This window comes from Anas platyrhynchos, chromosome 1 (assembly GCF_047663525.1).
Source record: "Anas platyrhynchos isolate ZD024472 breed Pekin duck chromosome 1, IASCAAS_PekinDuck_T2T, whole genome shotgun sequence".
Classification (NCBI taxonomy): domain Eukaryota; kingdom Metazoa; phylum Chordata; class Aves; order Anseriformes; family Anatidae; genus Anas; species Anas platyrhynchos.
Genome location: NC_092587.1, coordinates 75264517 through 75285713, shown reverse-complemented (window position 1 = coordinate 75285713; position 21197 = coordinate 75264517). Strand labels below are relative to the sequence as shown.

General features: G+C 46.2%; 1 protein-coding gene across 6 annotated transcripts in view; it reads right to left on the bottom strand.

The window, feature by feature from the left end:
* Window positions 1–4889: 4889 nt before the first annotated feature.
* Window positions 4890–21197, bottom strand: part of ITPR2 (inositol 1,4,5-trisphosphate receptor type 2) — a 275621-nt gene continuing 259313 nt past the window's right edge. For all 6 annotated transcript variants that reach the window (XM_072041998.1, XM_005022980.5, XM_038177656.2 and 3 more), the window contains 2 exons: window positions 9813–9974; window positions 4890–8575 (listed from right to left, as the gene is read on the bottom strand). In XM_072041998.1, the coding sequence (XP_071898099.1) occupies window positions 8489–8575; window positions 9813–9974 (249 nt within the window). In that variant the 3' untranslated portion in view covers window positions 4890–8488. The remainder of the gene's footprint in view (window positions 8576–9812; window positions 9975–21197) is intronic.

Below are 21197 nucleotides of genomic sequence, written 5' to 3'. Positions count from 1 at the left end.
GCACCACAAGGAAAGTGAAGAGCTGTGCTGCAGGTTGGGCAGTGCAGCATCCTGTCTTCCCAGACATCTTCTGCTAGAATGTGGCTGCTCACACCATGGGTGTTATTGCCATGAATGCCTACCACCAGCAGAGAAAGCATTTTGTCCCCTTCCTTGCCATCTTCACTGACATAACTTCTGTCTCCAAAACATTTGGCCAGACTGGAAAAATTGCAGAAAACCCATATGAAAATCAGTCACGTGAATGGGGAAACCATGACTGTGAACCTCAGGCTGAGGGATGGACATTTGACTGGTTTACCCTCTCCTGGAGAGATGGGAAACAACAGGGTTCATGGGAACCAGCTTTGTTTGTCCTGGATGTAGCAGATGGACCAGAGTCTGAGCCAGGCAAGCACCAGGCAGCAGATAGACCCCAAGTTTTAATCACTTGAAGGCTTTCCCAGCAGGTTAGCTGCCTTTTCCAGCACTATGCCCCAGACCACAGAGAAACAGCTGGACCAAACTCTAGGGCCTGTGCTACACGAGGCATGTGAGTAGATGCTCACAATGGCCACTTTGAGCTTTCTGATTAATGGTTCGATTTTTCCATGTTTAAAAAACAAAAACAAAAACAAACAAACAAACAAACAAAACCAAAAAAAATCTTGATTATTTTATTTATTTATTTTGATCTTGTACATGCCTCTACCTCACTCTTTCAGCTGAGCCCGGAAGCAGAAGTATCATGTTACTATGAGAGAAGCGAGTTTTGTGGTATTTCCATCCCATCCAGAGCCAGGAAACACAGACAATTTTGCAAGACAGCTTGTACTCAGTAAATTTCCAGCTCAGTTTATATTTCTGTGTTTATTTAGATTTGTGCTAACCATGTAAAAGAGCACTCATCCCAAGTGAGGTGCTGTGGACAAACTTTAAAAAAAACAGATTTCGTAGACCAAGGACCCTGAGCAACAGCTTTTTCACTGGACTGGTAGCTTCTGGCTAAGTCCTGTCTTCTGAAAAGACAACCAAGATTGACAAAAACATGGCCAGTCAACCTCTGGTAACAACTCTTCATGATAACTTGAGAGTAACCTTCTTGTAAACCCCACCAGTACAACCACTATTCCTGACAACATTTCCCCATACACTTGAGACCTTCCCTTGAACTTTACTTCCTCCCCTTTCTTGTTCTGCATGATAAGTTATGTCTGTAGCACAGCATATTTACAACTCCCGCAGTCTTTGGCTAGGTGCATGATGCCCCCACAAGCACCTCCCCACCTCCCAGCTGAGCAACCAGGGGCCCAAGCAGATGTTACACTTCACGAGAAGAGCAGGATGGCTCCAGGGACCTCACTCTCCTCTCCTGACTCCTTCTCCTTTAGCAGCAAAGTTCTGCCACAGGCAGAAAAATCTGCATTTCCCATGGGACAGCAGCGCTCGCAACACCAGCTGCTCTGCTTGTTTAGGTCTGCAGCCAACCCGCCCTTGTTACTGCGTGCCAGTGTTCCCAAATACCCTCAAATGGAGTTGCATGTGTGCAAACCACACACGATCACACACATACACCGTCCCTCTTAAAACAGAAAGATGAAGGCTTGGGGTTTTTTTGGAGACACCAAGAATTCAGTTGTCTTTATCAAATTAGAGTAAACACTTTAAGGCCAGAAAAAGGCGCTGTTACAGCTCCCTGGTGGGCTACAAATGGACCCTCAAAAACCAGCAGAAGTTGACCTGAAAAAATACAAACTCTCAGCCAACTGCCATAGTCCAAGAGCAACCAAAGACTGAAAATGTTGTTTTTGAATCTTGTTTCAAAGTCACCCTGTGCTTGGCTGAGCACAGTTACAGTCTCTGCTACAGCTCCCAAGCTAGCAGAGCTCTTGGATGTCTCGCGCCGTAACACTGGCACAGCCGTGAAGGGAGAGTGGTGAATACACCCTTACAGCTGTGGGAAGAAAGCAAATGCTCTTAGGAGACGATTGAGAAATGCGGGTTGACATATCACAGTTGAAGGCCATTGCACAAAATTATGACAAGATGCCAGAGTCCATGGTTTACGTGGCAACTCAGTGCTATTGGGAACACAGCACACTGCAAAATTTGGGGGCCAGGAGGGAGTATTGTATAAAGGGATATGGAGCCTTTGTGCTGTAACAAAATCCCCAAACCACTATTTCCATCTGGATGAACTCACGGGCTTTTGAATGGCGGGGGTGGGAGGGAAGGCAGGACCCACGTAAAGCAACGCCTCAGCTGGCCCCAGAGCCTGGTGTCTGCAGCTGCTCCCCACCACCATGCATGGCAGCAGCCCTGCTGTGACGGTGCCCTTGTCCCTCGGCTACCCCAAAACACTGCCAGAATGGGGCTCAGCCAGACTCGAGCAACGTCTCTGAGCTGGCTTCCATGGGCAGCGTGCTGCTTTTCTCTAGTGGGTTTTGTTAAGATTTGGAGCCGTTCATCACTTCATATCACTTTGCCACCTCCACAGTTTAACAGGCTTTAGACAGCCTAAAGCTCCACATGTTGGTTGAAGCTTGTGCAATAATTTGCCTCAAGAAGGACTGTTAAGAAAACCCTGCTTGTACCAGGTTAGATAATGCACTAGTTGACAACACACTCTGTAATGTTTAAATGGCGTTTTTAGAGTCATGACACTGCCAGGTCATCTGTGCTCCTATGGGCTGAGTCTGTTGGTTTGGCTTCCCAGCCCTCCTGGGGCATTCTGGATGTGCCCAGGTCTTACCCTAACCAGAGCAGCAGAGGTGAAGACAGGGAGCAAGATGGCAAAAGGTGGGGGGCGTAGGGTAAGAAATCTGCTGTGCAAAAATAAAAATAGGTGACTGTTGGCTGTTTGCAGCAACAGAAACACTTTAAAATAGCCAAGTTATAAAGGCTATTTGTCTTGTGCCTTGCGACTTCCTGCTTCACACTAAAAAAGTACAGCATATAAATAGACCAGGCAAGTGTGAACTGATGATAGCAATACACACCACATTTAAAATTCCTGGAGCTTGAATTCCTTTTTCATCGTTTCATGTCTGTTTGGGATGATTTTGTGCAAACAGGGAACGTTCAGTCCAAGTGCCTACAAACAGGAGCCACACTGCCAGTTGCTCCTGTGGGCATCCCAGGACAGCAGAAAGGTTAGCAGACTGGAATCTCAGTTTTCTCAGATTAAAAATAAACTTGGCCACCATCCCCAGAAAACAAGCACGCTCATTCCAAAGCAAACATCCTCACTTGCAGTTGCTTTTGTCACAGCAGCAGTGACTGTGGAAACTAATGAGCCTAATTCGCTTTCAGGGCACACCGGTGTGAGTCCACTGAAGTCTGCATGGCTGATGCTGAGGGAGACGCTTGCTCCTTGGAATGCCTTTTGAATGAGAAAGGTATTGAAAACAGAAGCCCCAGTTCTAAGTTTCATGCGTGAAACAGCCACCATTTGGGCTGAGGAGCTTAATTCTGGTTTGGGGGCTTTTCTTTTAATATGTTCGTAATCTTAGGTTGAAAGCTTACTGTATGAAAACACATTTTCTCTTAGGACATACATTTTGCAGATGATCTAAAAAAAACTAGTAGCAAACAAGCTCCTTTCTATTTAACTTTACAGTCATACCTTAGAATGTAATAGAAAGTTTGTTCCACTCAAAAACTTGGCAGGTTGGTACCACGAGTGCACAGAAATAACAGTATGTTCCACTTAATAGGATTTTTCTTATTAATTAATTAACAGCCTTTTTTTTCCTCAACAAGACCTCATTCTTTTCCTCATAAATACCAACTTTCTGTAATAAACACAGTTGGAAAAAAAAAAAAAAAAAAAAAAAAGGAAGAAAAAGAAGAAGCTTGTACGTTGTATATGTTCTCCTGTCCCAGGTTTGTAGGGTACTTCCTTTTTTTCACAAGACCACAGATTTCCTCAGCCGGAGTCGTCTGGGTGCAAAGAGACAATGGCATCTGGCTTTTTGTCTTCCTCATTCCTTTCACCTAGAAGAGAGAGGAAACCTCCTGGCCTCTCTCTCAATATGCTACTTGAAACAGTTACACGGAAAGCATGAAATAAAAAAGTCAGAAAAAAAAGTCACACACACAATCCCTCACCCCCCACCCCAGTAGGAGAAGTCACAGAGCCTTTAAGCCTTTAACCTGTGCACTCCCATTATCTGGGGGCTGGATTTCCAAAATCAAAGTCCTGAACTGGCACAGGGAGCGTGTGATGGCAGTGACAGGCTCCGCAGCACCACCAGTAACTCTGCCTTGAAAGGGTGTTGACTACTGGAAGCACAGATTAGCTGCACGAGCACACACATGAGCACGCGCATCACATGCTGCTTGCGAGCCCTGGTGGGGCCGCCCAGCTGCCCTCATGAGGCACACGAGGAGAGGGAGTCACTCAGGCCCCACTGACTGCTGTATTTGATGCTCAGGATGCTCCGCAGTGACTCACCAGCTCCTCAGGCCAGACCCAAGCAGGCAGTGAGAGCTTCCTGGTGGGCTGAGGGCTGAACCAACATGCAACAGGATACCCTGGGGGCAACACCTTGAAGCCATCACTTTTAGCTGGGGCTGTCACCTCACCTCTGAACAAAAAGCATTCAAGCAAATTATATGCCTGTCACCACGCCTCCAGCAGTCCAATCCCTTCTCCTGAAAGGAACAATCTGTGCCTGATGTAAAGTAAATCCTCACTTTAATTGCTGGACTTGGCCTCTCTATGTTCAGGACGGTGCTGATGGCACCTGATTTGTTGCATAGAAGAAACTGAAGCATACCCCTGGAACATTTACTGCAACAGCCCAGTCTCTGATGTGGGACAAATGCCCCATGTTTCCCAGAAGCCTTCAATTCAGCAACACGTATTTCCCCACACCGTAGCACCAAGAATAAGCGAGACAAACACATATATTAAATGACATACTTTATTAAAAGGTACATTCAGCAGCAATGGACACATTTACTTAAGTAGATTTTAACTGTCAAGGAGCTTATAATTATAAATCCCTCTAAGGCATTAAAAGCTCTTAGACGTTTAAACTTTGCAATCATTTCATATAAATAGGCTATGCAAATGATGATGCTTGCCTAAGAAAAAGATACCCCAGCTGCACTAAACAGAGATATACATATAAACATATGTATAAAACAATGATTTTTTTCCCTTGTCATAAACTCATTGATGGGGATATTTCACAATCTTTAAGGCTTGGGCTCTGGCCCCTGCAACTATTATTCAAGAAGAAGCCTCCTGTTGAAGTTACCACGTGGATGGGTACAGATTACTCGCATGGATGAGAGCTGCAGGACAGGGCCTAAGCTGTGGCAGAATCAGCAAAAATGTCAGAATGCTCAGTGACATACGTGTATATTTACAGTCTGTGCAAGTAGCATCAGCTACTTGCATCGATTACAGGGGGCTCTCTCTGAAGCTATGAACAGCGGAAAGGCAATGTAGCAAAGGCTAATCAGCACCTATTAGCTCTTAGTTTTTGATGGCATTGATCTCCCTTCTGAAGAACAAAATTTGGGTTTGACAGGGGGATGTCAGTCAGGGCACCAGACAGAGCACCAGCAGCATGCAACCACACCAGCTCAGGGCACAAATGCATTGAGTCTTGAGGGTTCTGCCTCAAGCAGCAGAAACCTCCCGTGATGCACTGTGGTTCAGCTGCTTTTCCAAATGTAAACAACAAAAGTGCCAACCACTTCCAGTTGTAGCAACCCCCCAATAAATAGGGAATAATTCATCCTAGTTCTGATAAACTATGCTCTATACCTTTAATGGCCATACATATGCGTGAGGAAGTGGAAATTGCTATTGAAACAGAAGCTGTGACTAGATCTGATGAGCTGCACAAACTCATTTGAATTAATACAGCTGCAGGGGCAGAGTCTCTTACCACTTACTTACCACTGACTTTATGTTTGCGTGCAACTCCTTTGGCTTCATGCTTTACAATGGGTCTAGTCAGAGAGGCAAATCTGGCCTTATTTTCCATGGATTGGTCACTGCACAGCATGTGGCTGATGCAAACTCCCAGAATAAATTCACTGTACGTCTCTCACTGCCACACAATAATTGCTACATGAAACCCGTCCTCACAGACAAGCCTTACTGAGAGGGGTTTCACCAGCACAGCTACGCAGGAGCAGTAGCATCAAGGCCTCATAACAGTAAGCATAAAGGCACACTCCGAGATTTATTCCTAAAAGATCTCAGTCATTCACCGAAGACAAACGCTCTTCTGTATTCCGCTTTGCTCTTGCTTAGCAGCTTACCTACCATCAGCTCCTCGTGCCACAGCATCTGCTCTGCTCTCCTGCCATCAGCCAGCACTCAGCGGCATTGACCAGCCCTGGGGCTGCCCACGCTGCCTTCAAGCGCTCCTCCTGCCCACGAAACAACCGGGGTATGGATGCACCAAGGCTGTGAGCCCAACACTGCCAGAGGAGCTGTAGATGACTTTAGCTCCCCACCCTCATGCCCCACTGCTAGCTTTCATCAGCCTTGTGCTGGTTCTAATGACCACCACGTGCTCCTTGACTTAGCACGTGAAAGCAGAGCCCTGACTGGATCAAGGTTTCCAGAAGAGGAAAAATATTTTCCATACAGGAAAAATACACCTTGCACCTGGGAAAGGCCAACACTTCTCACAACTGGCATGCTCTAGGGACTAAACATCCTTACAGACAGAGAGTTTCTTTTCAGAAAATATACAGATTTCTGCTTTTCACACAGTATTTTTGAAGGACTCAACAGAAGCCAAAGGGAAATGCTCCAATGGTAAGCAGTCAGACCCCTTTTATCTCATTCTCATTGACATACACACAAAAAAGGAGGTGGCTTCCAAGAACAGGCTTGAATTTGGGATGAAAGGAGGGAAATGCTCCTCCCTTCTCTTTATTCTAGGTCTGCCGGTTTGAATTATGTCTTAATAACAAGACAGCATTTTTTCAGGGAGATATTAGAAATACTGGAGCCAACAGTATTTTCACCCTTTATCAAAATGGCTTTTGTAACAAAATGAATAAGTTACAGGGGGAACTTCCTGTAAAATAATTTGATTTAGAAAGTTACTCCACTTTAATTGGGGCATTTTCAAATGCACTAAGGACAATTAGGTATCCAAAATCTAAGCAAATGAAAGTGAACTGGGACCACAACTTCCATTTGTGCCCTGAAAACCTTCCCCTAAATGCCTCTTGGGCTGTGTGGATAACTTATAACTCTCCTTTTCAAACCATCCCAGGAAGTACAGAATACACCAGAAACCTGCACAGATGATTTGGCTGCTGCCTTTCTTAGAGTCTAGAGCTAGAAGAGAGCTCCTCTGGCATCTCTCTCTGTCCCCCATCACCCAGGCTGATCCTGCAACCCCGCAAAATGAGGAAGAGCAGGCAGAGGCAGGTTAAGCCCATGATCTTCAGCTCAGAAGAAAGCTGGCAGTATATGGTGCTTATTTACTAAAGTCAACTCTTGCTGACAGCGTGTTTATGGAAGGTAATGACACCATTACGGCTCCATACAGAAAGGTACTTCTAAGCTTTTTACAGAATAAAAAATATCTATAAAAAAAATCCATACATGCTTCAAACTACAGAAATATATATATATATTTTCCTGAATCCTCCATTGGAACTTTAATTTTAAAAACAGTTTAACTCCTCAGTATGTGAAATCTCATGGCCACATTAATCAAGAACATCTGAATCCAGGAGAAAGAAATCACTTCCAGTTATGTTGTCAGTGTTATGTGCATAACATTCCCACAGCTGTAGATCCATTGTGCTCCATGTTATAAATAAGAAATTGCATGGTGACAGCTAAAATTCAAAAGCATTAATGTTTCTCTTTGCAACTCTTTTTCTTTTTTTTTTTTTTTTCCTTTTTTTTTTTTTTTTTCCCAGTCTTTTGAGGTTTCTCCCCTTTCCCTCCTAGTAGAAGTTACTTGAAGCAACATTACTGCTTAACCAACTGACATATTTACGGTAATTAAAAAATAGTAGATGCCAAGCAAATATGACTAATGTTGCTATTTGGCAAATAAGACAAGGAACGACTTCTATTGATTCTGAACCAGGCTGTTGTATTTGCACTAATAAACATTTCTTCTTCTTCTGCTTGTCTTGGTTATTCTGGCACTTTGAGGAGAAACCTGAAGGCAGCTCAAGGGACACAGCCAAGCGCTGCCCTGACTTCCATCACAGGCAGCAGCCACCACCGAAGCCATTGAGTTGCAGAGAGCAAACCCAGCTGAGTCAGGCCCCTTGAATGAATACAAACGAGCTCCCTTGTATCTCTTGCATTCTAGGTTGTGGTCCCTTTCAACCATGAAAAACAGCTACAAATTGTTCCCAGAGCTAAACCACTTAACATCTTGGCACTTGGTTGTTTTTAACTTTGTAACAATAGGCACTGTTCACTCCTCTCAATCTCAGCTTTTTATTCTATAATAAAGCAGGAATACTGATGAAAGGCTAGTCACGGCTTCTCCCCATGGTATCAGGGTGGTGGCATGTGATGATTCACATGGGGTGTGTTTGATCCAAGAAAGCCCAGCCTCTGCTTATTCTTCCTTTGTTCTGTCATCTAAGGTGGAAAGGCAGAGAGAGAGACGAGTTGATATTCTTTTTTTGTTTGTTTGTTTTGTTTTGTTTTTTTACTATTATTTAGCAGTCACAGAACAAGATACATATAAGCAAAACAACAGGGAGTGGAATTCTATTCTTCAGCATTAAAAATTAGAAGTAAGAGATGCCTTTGAAGTGATGCCTCTGTTTCCTGCAAAGGATGGACATTTCATTCTCATTTGTACACTGTTCTTTTCCAGTGGCAGGTTTTACAGTGAGTGCATCCCTCGTGCTGCTATTGTGTTACGTAGCCCTGCAGAGTGTCAGCATTTGCACTTGGTGCTATACAATGACAGATGGTCATTGTATTAAAAAGATGGTCCCTATTAAAAGATGGTCCCAACCCCGAAGAGTTTAAATTTAAGCCAGAAGAAAGCAGGTTCAGGCAGAGGGGGATGAAAAAGCCACCCAGGACAGTAGGATAAGCACAATAAGCAATGGTCGCAGTTCATCCAGCGTAAACCTTTGTCAAGTTTCTCACAGGGAGAAAGAGTTTTAAAGAGGGGTCTGAAGGGGGATGATAGGTAAATCGATGGCACTGGAAGTGCTTTCCATAAAGAAAGCATGAAGATGCTTTTCTGAAACTGTAATGAACAAACCAGAGGTGACTGGCATCTTAGGTAAAACGGGAGCTGGCCCTTTGACCCTGCAGTGAGAGAAAGGTGGGTGAGGCAGAGGCAGGGCTGTGAGGAAGGCCAATACCGCTGTATGCTAGGGGAGAGGAGATAAGGGATGGGCACAGAGGGCGACACAAGCAAACCGACAGGCTCAACAAATTGTTCTCACAACAGCGTAGCTGATATTTAGCAGGGGAAAACCCCCATGTGTCAGACTCAGAAAGCTTCTACTGACTCCGATCAGTAGGCAGCTCTTTCTGACGCTACTCCTGTTCTACTGCCAGGTTTGCAGTACCTGCACATGCAAAGCCCACCACTGCTTCTGCAGCTTCCCTCTGTCCTCACACACCCATGGTAAAGATTTCATAAGTCATTCCCCTTAGCTGTTCTCTGCTGTTGCTAATGGAGTACAATTTCAGCCCAAACCCCTATCAGTGTGTCTACTCAGAAAGCTTACTGGAAGATAAAACCTTTCTAGGACAAAAGTCTCTTTTGTAACACTGTCCTGACTGTGACCTGCAGGAAGCTAGCACGCTCACTCACACGCGCTCAGGTTGCTGCCCAGGGCAGGGCACTCACCTGTTCCTTGAGCTCGGCAAGCTGACTGGAAAGCTGTTTTACAAGGCTCATGGTTGACTCCAACCTCTCCTGCAGGTTCCTGATTTCATTTTGCTCATTGTCACCTTCATTGCTAACCAGCGACATGGCTCTCATCCGAGGGAACCAGTCCAAATTCTTCTCCTACATGGGGATGAGAGAAACAGCAATGTTAGTGAGGGTTTATGCAGTACTACCAGAATATGTAAACTCAGTGGGACTTCTACTCAGCAGACAACGCACAGCAAAGTGAGCTTAACAACCACTTTATTGAGCAGGTATTTCACGCTGCCCTTTCTATTATTGCCTCTGTCTACAAAGAAGGCACCAAGAGCAAAATCTTGGTTCTCCACTGGTGCACCTGGACTGCGGCGTGGGCTGGCACATTCACCTTCCATCTGCGGCTCTGGCATGCACAAATGCATGGGGAGACTTCTCTGGCACCTCCTCTGTGCTCCCTGTGCCTTGCTTTGAATTGCATGCGGGACGCATTTCCCCAGTGCCTCTTCAGCCTGGCTGGCCTCCATTTGTGTCAGCTGTCCCTGCAGCAGTGCCAGTGAGCCAACATCAGGAAAACGAGACAAGCTGCAGTCCTCTCCAGGCTGGCCTGGAGCGTGCCTACTGCAGGAGCAGAGGGACCTTGGGTTGAGTTCCACTGCCCACGGGGGCAGATTCGGGGTCCTGCTTGGGCTTCAGTGTGCCATTACGACTATAAGTCTCAAGTAACCACAAGCACAGCCCCACAGCCAAGGGCTAACCTGCTAAGGACCAAGCACCACATGGATGTCCACGGACTCAAGCTATGAATCTAATCATAACAAAAATGTAAGTTGGGGTGGTGTCTACCAGCATGAGTCTGAATCCTCAGAGACACACATATTTGTGTGTAGCATGTAACAGATGGAGACTGGAGGGTGCAAGCCTGGGAGGGATGGTAACCGAGCAGCAAGCAGCCTGATTTGCCTTAATGCACGAGACATGGGAAATAGGTCCCCTATCTATTGATGCGTTGCATCAGCGCACCTCTGCCCTCCACCTTGGGGGGAGTGGGAGGATGTGGTTAGATCATATGCATGATGTTTTGCAACAAGCCCCCCCAGACACGTGCACTTGAAAACTTTAAGAGAAATAGCATGAGCTGGAGCATGGTTCTTTCCATCCCCTGCACGATGGATGGCTCCCCACAAGTAGCACCGTTACCCCCATTTCTACTCCCTCCCATGGGCAGATTCACAAGGATCCAAACATTTATGAGCCCAGGGAAGTACCAAGCGAATCCAGTTTTGCTGTCCTTCTAGAGAGAGAGGGCTGCTTTCAACTATGCCATGCTCTGCCTCAATGCCAGATCCTGCCCTCTGACAGAACACGGTTTAAGAAACACCCAGGCTAACTCAGAAAGCTGCAGTGAGGATGGAAGCACTTACAGTGCTTATATTTTTCCATTAGTTGGGTTAGCCCGACACCCTCTGTTACCCTGGATAAGCCTAAATACAAAGCCATTTGAGTTCTGGATTGTTTTCTTCCTTTTAACTCAATACTTCTAATTAGTTTTTGTCTGGCTGCTCAACCTCTGGTCCTGTCACTATGATGACAAGATGTCTGGGGAACAAGATGGTGTGACCCTTCGTTGCATTTTGCAGCCCACGGCTCAGTCAGCCGTGTGCACTGGCGGGATGAGGCCTTTCCTCACTGCCCACTTCTTCGAGCCTTGTGATCTCATTATGACAATTTGCTGTGGTTACGCATGATGCCATTTTCAATGGGTCATAACTCATTCAAATCAAAACCTGTTTTCACCAGCTCTGCTGGTGGAGATCACGTGCCTCCTCCCTGCTGGATATCCCCGTCAGACACATGGAACAGTAGACTCTGATTTCTGCTGCAGTCCTGTATGCTTACAAGACCAGCATTCGTTTTCCACGAGCACGCTCTGATATTTATTTTAAATTTACTTTGGCTAGGATCTAACAGAGCATTCATCACGTGCCTAGCATTAAGTGCAGGTGTAGTCATCTATACTAAGCTTAGTTTGTGCACAGCACTTTGCTGGATCTATGCCTTTTTTTTTTTTTTTTTGCAAAACATTTGCCAGCAAATTTGTCTGCCACTGAAGTCACAGAAAGTGAATTCAAAGGAGTTACAGTGAACAGAGATGCAGTTGTGTCTGAGTATTTCCTGGAAAGCTCTGATATCTGCCCCCATCACAGCTTCTCCTGCTTGAAGCACCTGAAGGTACCAACCTCAAGGACACATTGCCACAGGAGCCAGCTGAGAGGCTGAAGTCCTTTTTGGCAAGGCTCACTGTAATGCCAAAGTTTCTAAAGCCAAGCTGCAGAGGGAGAGGAATTTGAGACACCATCACTGTGGTTCTCATGTTTGCTGAGTACTGCTGCCAGGACTGTGAAATATACTTGTTAGTTTTGTTTTCCATTCACCACTCCCTTGCTTCTCCAGGGCACAAGGCAGAGACCGCCGACTGCCTTGGAAGGGCTTTTGCAGACTGACCCTCCACCACACCGCAGTATCCAGAGGCACACCACACAAACCTGTGTGGATGCCAGACATCCCGGCTCAGTCGTCTTGCCTCCGAAGATTCCCAAGTGTCACCTGCTTCCCTCCTCCTCTACATAACTTTATACTGTATAGGGAGAGGGGTGACCAGGAACAGGTGAGGACAGGGACAGGGCAGGCTGCCACACAGTGCTGCGGTGCTGATCGTAGCTGGCTGGGCCAACTCTGAACCCTGTGCCAGCCCACCTTGGCCATCAGGAGCCCCAGCATCCTGGGAGCTCAGTGACAGATGCTGCTCACCCCCGTGTGTCCAGATCTGCCTTCTCAGCAATTCTGGGGTAATCAGTCCCAAGAAAGAAATCCAGCTGTGATTTAGTTACACACCAAGAAGATCTGGACATTATTTTGACAGGTTGTGGAGGATCAAGCAAGGGCTTAAGCCAAGTTCTAAGGGAAGCTGATGGGTCTGCATTGACTGGAGATCTCATAAAAAGAAGTTACTGACTTTTATAGCCGGGTGAAACAGCTGAAACAGGTCTGCCACTTGGTAGTCCCAAGTTCTGTGGAAGAGATTCACAGAATCAAGAGCTTCTTGATTCTCGCCTGTATACACTTCCAAAGAAATCCAGTCCAGCTGTGTATTTTTGTCATGAAAAATATCAGACAACCTGTCTTTAAGTTAAAAATATTTATCTGGCCTTCACCAACAATCCCATTATAATGAGCACACAAGTTATACTCCCTCGTTGAATGGCATGATTTTGCTGGTCAATATTATCATGTTTCTTTCATTGGATTGTGAACTGCAAAACCCTAGTATTATTAAAGGGCAGCATGAAAATTAGCTTCAGCACATGGCCCTATTTGCTGAGTCTGAACCACAAACAAACAACAATTGCCTCTGGGGACAAAACCTTTCAATCACAAACCAGTGAGGCTCTACAACGCAAATCGGAAAAGGTTCCCCTGCAGAAAATTTTAGTGAATTGGAAGTGTTAAGGGGGGACAGGCACTCTGTGACTGCTTGGCTACAGGAAAGCTATTTTTACTCCAAGGTAATTGCTTGCCAATTAACTTGAGGTAGTTAACATGTTTGTACAACACCAAACATTTTTTCTGGGACTTAAATATTTATGGGCTCAGTCCAGGGTTGACCTTGACCAACTAACACATGTTAAAGCTGGAACATGCCTTGTCTGTGCTGCAGGTGTGCTCCTGCTGCCCTCTAACTTGCTGCCACCTACCTTCTTGACTGGTGCAGGGACAGGACATTGAAGTGTGTGAGCTGCCGTGCCCCAGCCATTATCCTCAGAAATCCATCCATTTTGCCCAAGACAGAATTCATGCAGACATTTTGAGCCAACAACCTGCACAAGCAAGGCAGGCTGCTAGTAGGGAGCAGGACTAACCTCTGCAAACAGCTTTCGCAGGACTCAGTCTACAAGCAACAACCAGGCTAGTGCAAGGCGGCATAACTCAAGCAGAAATGAACTCACAGAGGGTGAGCTATGTGGATGGAGCACTCCAAAATGAATTGTTACAAAGTACTAAAACTTTCTTTCTAAGCAGCTGGGGCTGAATGCAATGTTTTTACTGTTATTTCATTCTCGCACAAGATAGCTGCTCTCCTTAGCCCAACCACAGCAGCCCACCTACAGATCACAGCATCTTCCCGCTATATCCTCCCTCCTTGAGCATGATGTGTGCCTTGCAGAATTCATATTTAAGTATACGTCTGTGTCCAGGGCAGAGAGTCAGCCAGACAGGAAGGCTGCAGGGACAGAAAGGAGCCGCAGCCTCCCCTCTGTCAGTTCAGCTGGAAGGAAAAAAAAAAAAAGGGCAGGTGGGGCTAGCCAAAAGGCTGTGGGCCAAGGAGACTGCACATGAGCAGAGCAGACATTTCATGTGGTGATCCAGCACACCCGCTCCCTCCTTCCTCCCCAGCAGCAAATTCCCCTGGCAGGACTCCATTAGCAGAGAGGGCTCACCCGGGGTGAACACCTCTCTGCAAGGTTCCCTGTGTGCACATAGCCTCCAGGTGCCCACTGCAAGAGCACACACCTGAGGAATCACAGGGCTTAGAGGATTTGCTACTCATATTTGCCAAGAAACCTCAAAAACCCTTTTTTTTTCAGAGAGGAACATTCAGACTAAAAATCTATGTTTGCCTCCTGGAGTTTTCTAAGCGACTTTCTCCTGAGCATGGATGAAGAAAAGAGGGAAGAAATTTGTTTTGAGTTTCTACACTTTTTACAAAGTCTTTCTTGAGCCATCCCTGTCCTGGTGGCACGGCCAACTGGCTTCAATTGAACTCTCATGCTGAGCTGAATCCATGCCTCCAGAGTAATTGGCAGGGGACATTTCTTTAGGAGGTGTTGGTTTCACAGGCTAGCAGAGAGATGGATCAGCTGCAACCAGCAGGAGAGATTGTGCTGAATCTTTTAAAAAATAGATTACTAGATAACAATGAGAGAAAATAGGTCAAAGAGTAGGACAAGGGGGATGAAATAGAGGAGTGAAGGCTGCTTAATACATATTTTCTGTCTGTGCCTTCGCCATAGGCTCAGAGTACCACGCCACCACCAGCTGCACAAGACTTTCATTTCCCTAGAAGGCAGTGCCTAGCGCAGTGACTCTTAGCCCTTTCTACCCCATGACCCTGTACTGCAACATGAAAACAGGCAGCTTCAGGACTTCCCTCCTATCCACACGAAAAGAACAGGAGCTGTGACTACTCAATGACTCCTTCTGGGTTGTGACCTCCCCAGCTGCCCTCGCCTTCCCCAGCCCACCACTTCCCCATCTTGCAGAAGCCATTCGCTCCTTCGTGACTCAGTGAGGCCAGTACATGGCCATCAAGATTAGTTACCTCACAGCAAGGCTCCAGAGATGAGCATCCTTAAAGCACTCAGATCATCCCAGCTACAGGCTGCTGAGGAGCATGAAGGATGAGTGTGGAAATTGCTACGAGGCTCAGTATGCTGCACTGGGCTGCAAGTGGAGCTCTGCCCCACAATGTGCATTTGCTGGCATGTGCTGCGTGGATGGAAACTGTGGTGGCAGCCTGCCAGAAGCCTTCTATGGCTTTAGAGACATGACCAGTGTGTGCTGGGGTGGTGAGACCCTGCTTCTGGGGCATTCAAGGGAGCCGCTGCTGGTGGCCTCACATCCCACAAGTGGCCTTGCTGGGAAACGCTGCACAGCTCAATCCCTTGTGACTCAGTTGTGCCCTCAGACCTGTGTCTCCGCATGACTAGAAACAAACTTCAGACACTGCTGCTCTTAGGCAGGCTGTTTGTGTCCTTTCAGGTACAAGAACTAGCAGCACCGTTCATTCCCCTTTTCTGAGCCAGCACCTTGAAAAAATACTTTAGCTCCAGGTACAGAGAGGTCTATTTACTGATAAATGATTCTGTGTGTCTGAAGCGTAAATAAGTCCATCCATTTCTTTCCTAGATCAGTTGCCCATATAAGCAGAGCATGATCAGTCCAAGCTACCTTTTGAAAGCTGTTTTTTCTTCTGCTTAGGGACGGAAAACTGCCTGGTCCTAAAACTCTAGCTATGTAGCTCCTATAGTCACCTTAAAAAGGGATTTTAAAGATTTAAACTATCTTGTGCTTTAGATGACACAGGGCAATAACCACTTTGTGATTTAATCACAGACAATAATAATTTGGTTCAGTGCATGATTCAGCTAATCCACAATTTGATAAACGTTCACCCTAAACTACAAACACAAATAGCTTTCTGCAAATCCCGTTTGACACTTTAATGTTAAGAACGTATTTGATAAGCAATCTGTGCTGTACAAAAATACAGGGAGGGAAATCAGGAATTGTTATGCAGCTAAATGCAACCACAACAGTAATTCAAGGAAAATAAAAATAAACCTTGGCTATTGCAGATAAATCTTTACGCAATAAGAAAACTAATGTCTGGCTGGGTCTACACTAGATTGATACATCCTACAACTTCCATAGTGCATGGAAAAATATAGAAATCTGTTTCCCACTAAAAGAAGGTTGGAACTGTAATACAGACCCACAGTCTGCTTTAGCAGTGTCATTGATGCATTTACTTTCATTTTAACTTGGCTGAATGTTTTTGAGGGCTGCAACAGAATCTATCACCTGAATTCTGCATAACTGTGAGTTCTGCAGGACTGGTATCTGGGCCAGTTAATATCCCCCCCAAATATGGTGAAGAAAGATAATAAACCTCAAATCTTTGATGGTGTATGTGACAATTTTGATACTCAGCTTGAACACTGTACAGGATCTTGCTTTTCCAAGAAAAACACTGGCATTTACCTCCAAGAGATGAAAACAATCACAAAAGTATTTTCTGAATGCGATCTAGCACCACTGCTGTGGGCAAAACCATATGTAAGCAATAAGAATGTGAGTCAGTGGCGTGCCCTTACAGTGAAAAAGGCCAACTGCATCCTGGGCTGCCCCAGCCAGGGTGCAGCCAGCACGTTGAAGGAAGTGATCCTCCATATCCAGCTGGCACTTGTAGGGCTGCATTTGCTGTACCGCATCCACTTTGGGGCTTCTGAGGGTACTGAGAGAACTGGCAGAGGAGCTGGCCAAGCCGCTTACCATCATTTATGAACAGTCCTGGCTATCGGGGGAGGTCCCAGCTGACTGGTGGCTAGCAAACGTGATGCCCATCTACAAGAAGGGACGGAGGGCAGACCCGGGGAACTATAGGCCTGTTAGTTTGACCTCAGAGCCAGGGAAGCTCATGGAGCAGATTATCTTGAGTGTCATCAAGCGGCACTTGCAGGGCAACCAGGCGATCAGGCCCAGTCAGCATGGGTTTATGGAAGGCAGATCCTGCTTGACGAACCTGATCTCCTTCTATGACAAAGTGATGTGCTGGGTGGATTAGCAAAAGGCTGTGGATGTGGTCTACCTTGACTTCAGCAAGGCTTTGGACACCGTTTCCCACAGCATTCTCCTCAAGAAACTGGCTGCTCTTGGCTTGGACTGGTGCACGCTTCGTTGGGTTAGAAACTGGCTGGATAGCCAGGCCCAAAGAGTCGTGGTAAATGGAGTCAAGTCCAGTTGGAGGCCAGTCACTAGTGGCGTCCCCCAGGGCTTGGTGCTGGGGCCGGTCCTCTTTAACATCTTCATCAATGACCTGGACGAGGGCATTGAGTGCACCCTCAGTAAGTTTGCAGATGACACCAAGTTAGGTGCGTGTGTCGATCTGCTTGACGGTAGGAAGGCTCTGCAGGAGGATCTGGATAGGCTGCACCGATGGGCTGAGGTCAACTGCATGAAGTTCAACAAGGCCAAGTGCTGGGTCCTGCACCTGGGATGCAACAACCCCAAGCAGAGCTACAGGCTGGGAGATGAGTGGTTGGAGAGCTGCCAGGCAGAGAGGGACCTGGGAGTGATAGTTGATAGTCGGCTGAACATGAGCCAGCAGTGTGCTCAGGTGGCCAAGAAGGCCAACAGCATCCTGGCTTGCATAAGAAGCGGTGTGGTCAGCGGGGCTAGGGAGGTGATCGTCCCCCTCTACTTGGCTCTGGTGAGGCTGCACCTCGAGTACTGTGTTCAGTTTTGGGCCCCTCGCTACAAGAAGGACATCGAGGTGCTCGAGCGAGTCCAGAGAAGGGTGACGAAGCTGGTGAGGGACCTGGAGAACAAGTCCTACGAGGAGCGGCTGAGGGAGCTGGGTTGTTCAGCCTGGAGAAAAGGAGGCTCAGGGATGACCTTATCGCGCTTTACAGATACCTTAAACGAGGGTGTAGCGAGGTGGGGGTTGGTCTGTTCTCCCACGTGCCTGGTGACAGGACGAGAGGGAATGGGCTTAAGTTGCACCAGGGAAGTTTTAGGTTAGATGTTAGGAAGAACTTCTTTACCGAAAGGGTTGTTAGACACTGGAACAGGCTGCCCAGGGAAGTGGTGGAGTCACCATCCCTGGAAGTCTTTAAAAGACGTTTAGATGTAGAGCTCAGGGATATGGTTTAGTGGGGACTGTTCGTGTTAGGTCAGAGGTTGGACTTGATGATCTTGAGGTCTCTTCCAACCTAGAAATTCTGTGATTCTGTGATTCCCAGTACCAAAAAAGACATTGACAAACTGGAGCATGGGCTTATGAGAGCAAGCTGAGAGAGCTGGGTCTGTTCAGCCTGGAGAAGGCCAAGGGGCAAGTATTGCCACTTGCAACTACCTTGGGGCAGAAGATGGAGCCAGACTGCCCTCAAGGTGCACAGTGCAATGATACAGTGGAAGCTGGAACATGGGAAATTCCAATTAAATAGAAGAACAAGGTTTTTTTAGTGGGAGGATGGGCAAGTACTGGAACAGATGCCCAGAGAGGTGGTAAGAGGCCCATTCTTGCAGATACTCACAATGCAAATGGATGAGACCCTGAGAAACCTGCTTCATCTCAATCTGCTTTCAGCTGGGGTGGAACTGGGGGATCTCTGGCGATCCCTCTTAACCTGAATTGTTCTATAGCCCTATGCTAAGTGCATCCTGTGGAACACACTGTGACTCCCTTCCTCTCCTCTCTGACTTCTGCTGTCACACTCTGCTGTTGGGTTTGTACCTGCCTGCTCTCCTTGGTAGCAATGGCAAAGCAGCCCTCTGCTACTGCAATGGAATAGCAAGGAAAGTCAGTGCTCTGCACCGGCTGAGAAAGGAGAACCTGTACTCTTTGCACTGTTTCCTATCCTAGAAACAAAGCCCCTGAATGAATTCTGGACCTGCAAAATAGGGAAATAATAGGCCAGGACAGCAGGAGCTACACAGAAACATTTTCTGTGGCATTGTTCTTCCTTCAGTTCTAAGCAACCTTAGCCTAGAGGGTGGAAAGCACAAACTAAACTAAGCAGCTTTGGCACCAGTGCACAAGGACTGCACCATCCAACTCCCCTCCAGGTGGACCTGCAGGTGCGTGGGGACTACAGCTGGCAGTGGGCTCGTGGCACAACCTTTGTGTGCTCAGGGGGCCTGAGCTTTCATCCCACCCCAGCGCTAGTGGGCTCCTCCTCTCCTTCAAGACACATTGGCTTCCTGTGTCTTTCTTTGCCCACAGCATGTGTTCATTTCTCAACTGTTGCTTTGTTCTGCTGTTTCCATCACTCTCTGCCACCTTATCTCTATCGTAACTCTGAGAATTGGTATTCTCCTCTGCACATCTTCAGGAATCTCAACACTACCATTTCAGGCTAGGTTTTGGTGCTTAAATATGTGTGCCCTTAAAATAGATATAATTATAGATTTGTGCGAGATACGACTTTATTTTTCCACATTCCTATGTTTTTATGTTGTTAGTGGTTACAGGGCATGCTTTAGGAAAAACACTTCAGATTATTCATTTAAAATAATTAAATTATTTCTGATATAATCCCTGGATCTTGTGCATAAAGAAACAACATCTGGTACAGAGATTAGAAAATAAATGTTCTTGGCTTTTTTTTTTTCTTTTTTTCTTTTTTTCTTTTGTTAAACAGATGTTGTTGATACAAAACACAGAACTGTAAATCATAGCCTGCATGTGGACACAGACTGTCACTACTGAGCAGAAATTTACTGTGGCTAGATAGAGATTTGAAACAGCAATGAATCATTGGCTTACTAACTTTATTCACGTGGGTATGGTTTCAATATTCTGATATTAAGTGCACATGTCCTTAAAAAAAGAACCTTTTAATGGCAGCATGGGAGGCTCTGTTGTAGTTCCAGCTGTCTCAGTAGGGGAAGAACAGCATAATGCAATGGCCATCTCTGCGTAGAGGCACCTGGCAGTTCTCCATCTCCTCCTTCACAGCTCACTGCAGTGCTGCTGTTGAGTTGCACAGGCTCAGTTCCTCCAATGCCAGGTGGCACCTCTCAGTGGCTCACTGTGTAGGGCATCCCTGTTACAGGTGAGGGGCTGAGCTGCTCATGGAGCTCCACCACAACCACCAACGTGCCTCCAGCTCCCGCTTCATTCACCCTCTCCTTCTCCTACTACTCTTACCATCATCTCTGCAAATTCACTGTTCATTTGCCATGCTGGCTTACATCTAGCTGAATGCCTGTGCTTTGCAATGATATTTCTGCTGACTGCATTTAAAGTGAGCAGAGTTATGGTGCTTATCCAGCCCCATGCCATTCCTATCCGCACACCACCAACCTGCATGGACTCTCTCTCTAAAGCCCCCATTCTTCTGATCTTCTGTTAGTATTGATTTCCTTTTGCAAAGCATTCTAGCAGGAGCTCTCTAGATACTGAAGTCCACTAATACCACCGCAATGTAAACACACCCTGCAGAATCATACCACTGCTGAGGACAGAGAGGTTGCCTGCTCCTTAGATACATACCTACTGTTCAGCTGGTAAGGATATCACAAATTTTGATCTCTTTTTGTCAATGTAAGTGCTGTTTTCAAACAGTGGATCGGGGTGTAACTTGCCTTTTAACCTCCAAACCATGACCTTTACTTTGTATCTTTTGTAGCATGGGATTCAGGCTCATACTTGTTGAAATGTATGCATTTTTTTTGACATTTAGCTTTAATTCTCTGCCCCTGTCACTTTGCATTTTGCAAGTACTGTCCATTTTCTACCTTTAGCTTCAATTTGGTGTAACAAAATCTTTGGGAAATATAAAGACTCAGCTGGAGACTCATTTTTCAGAGGCTCAGGACTTGACCTTGTTCTCAGCTTTGCACAGGCATAGCTTCACTGATTGCAGTGTGATTGTTCTGGTTTAGGATACTCCCGGCATCGAGGCATTTTCAATCCTGATATCAGTGTTCTGCTTTGGGTCCATTTTAATTCTGATGTACTTTGCACATGGTGCAATATGAAAGGACAGCTTAAAGTACAAAATTTTCTTTTAAAATTATTTA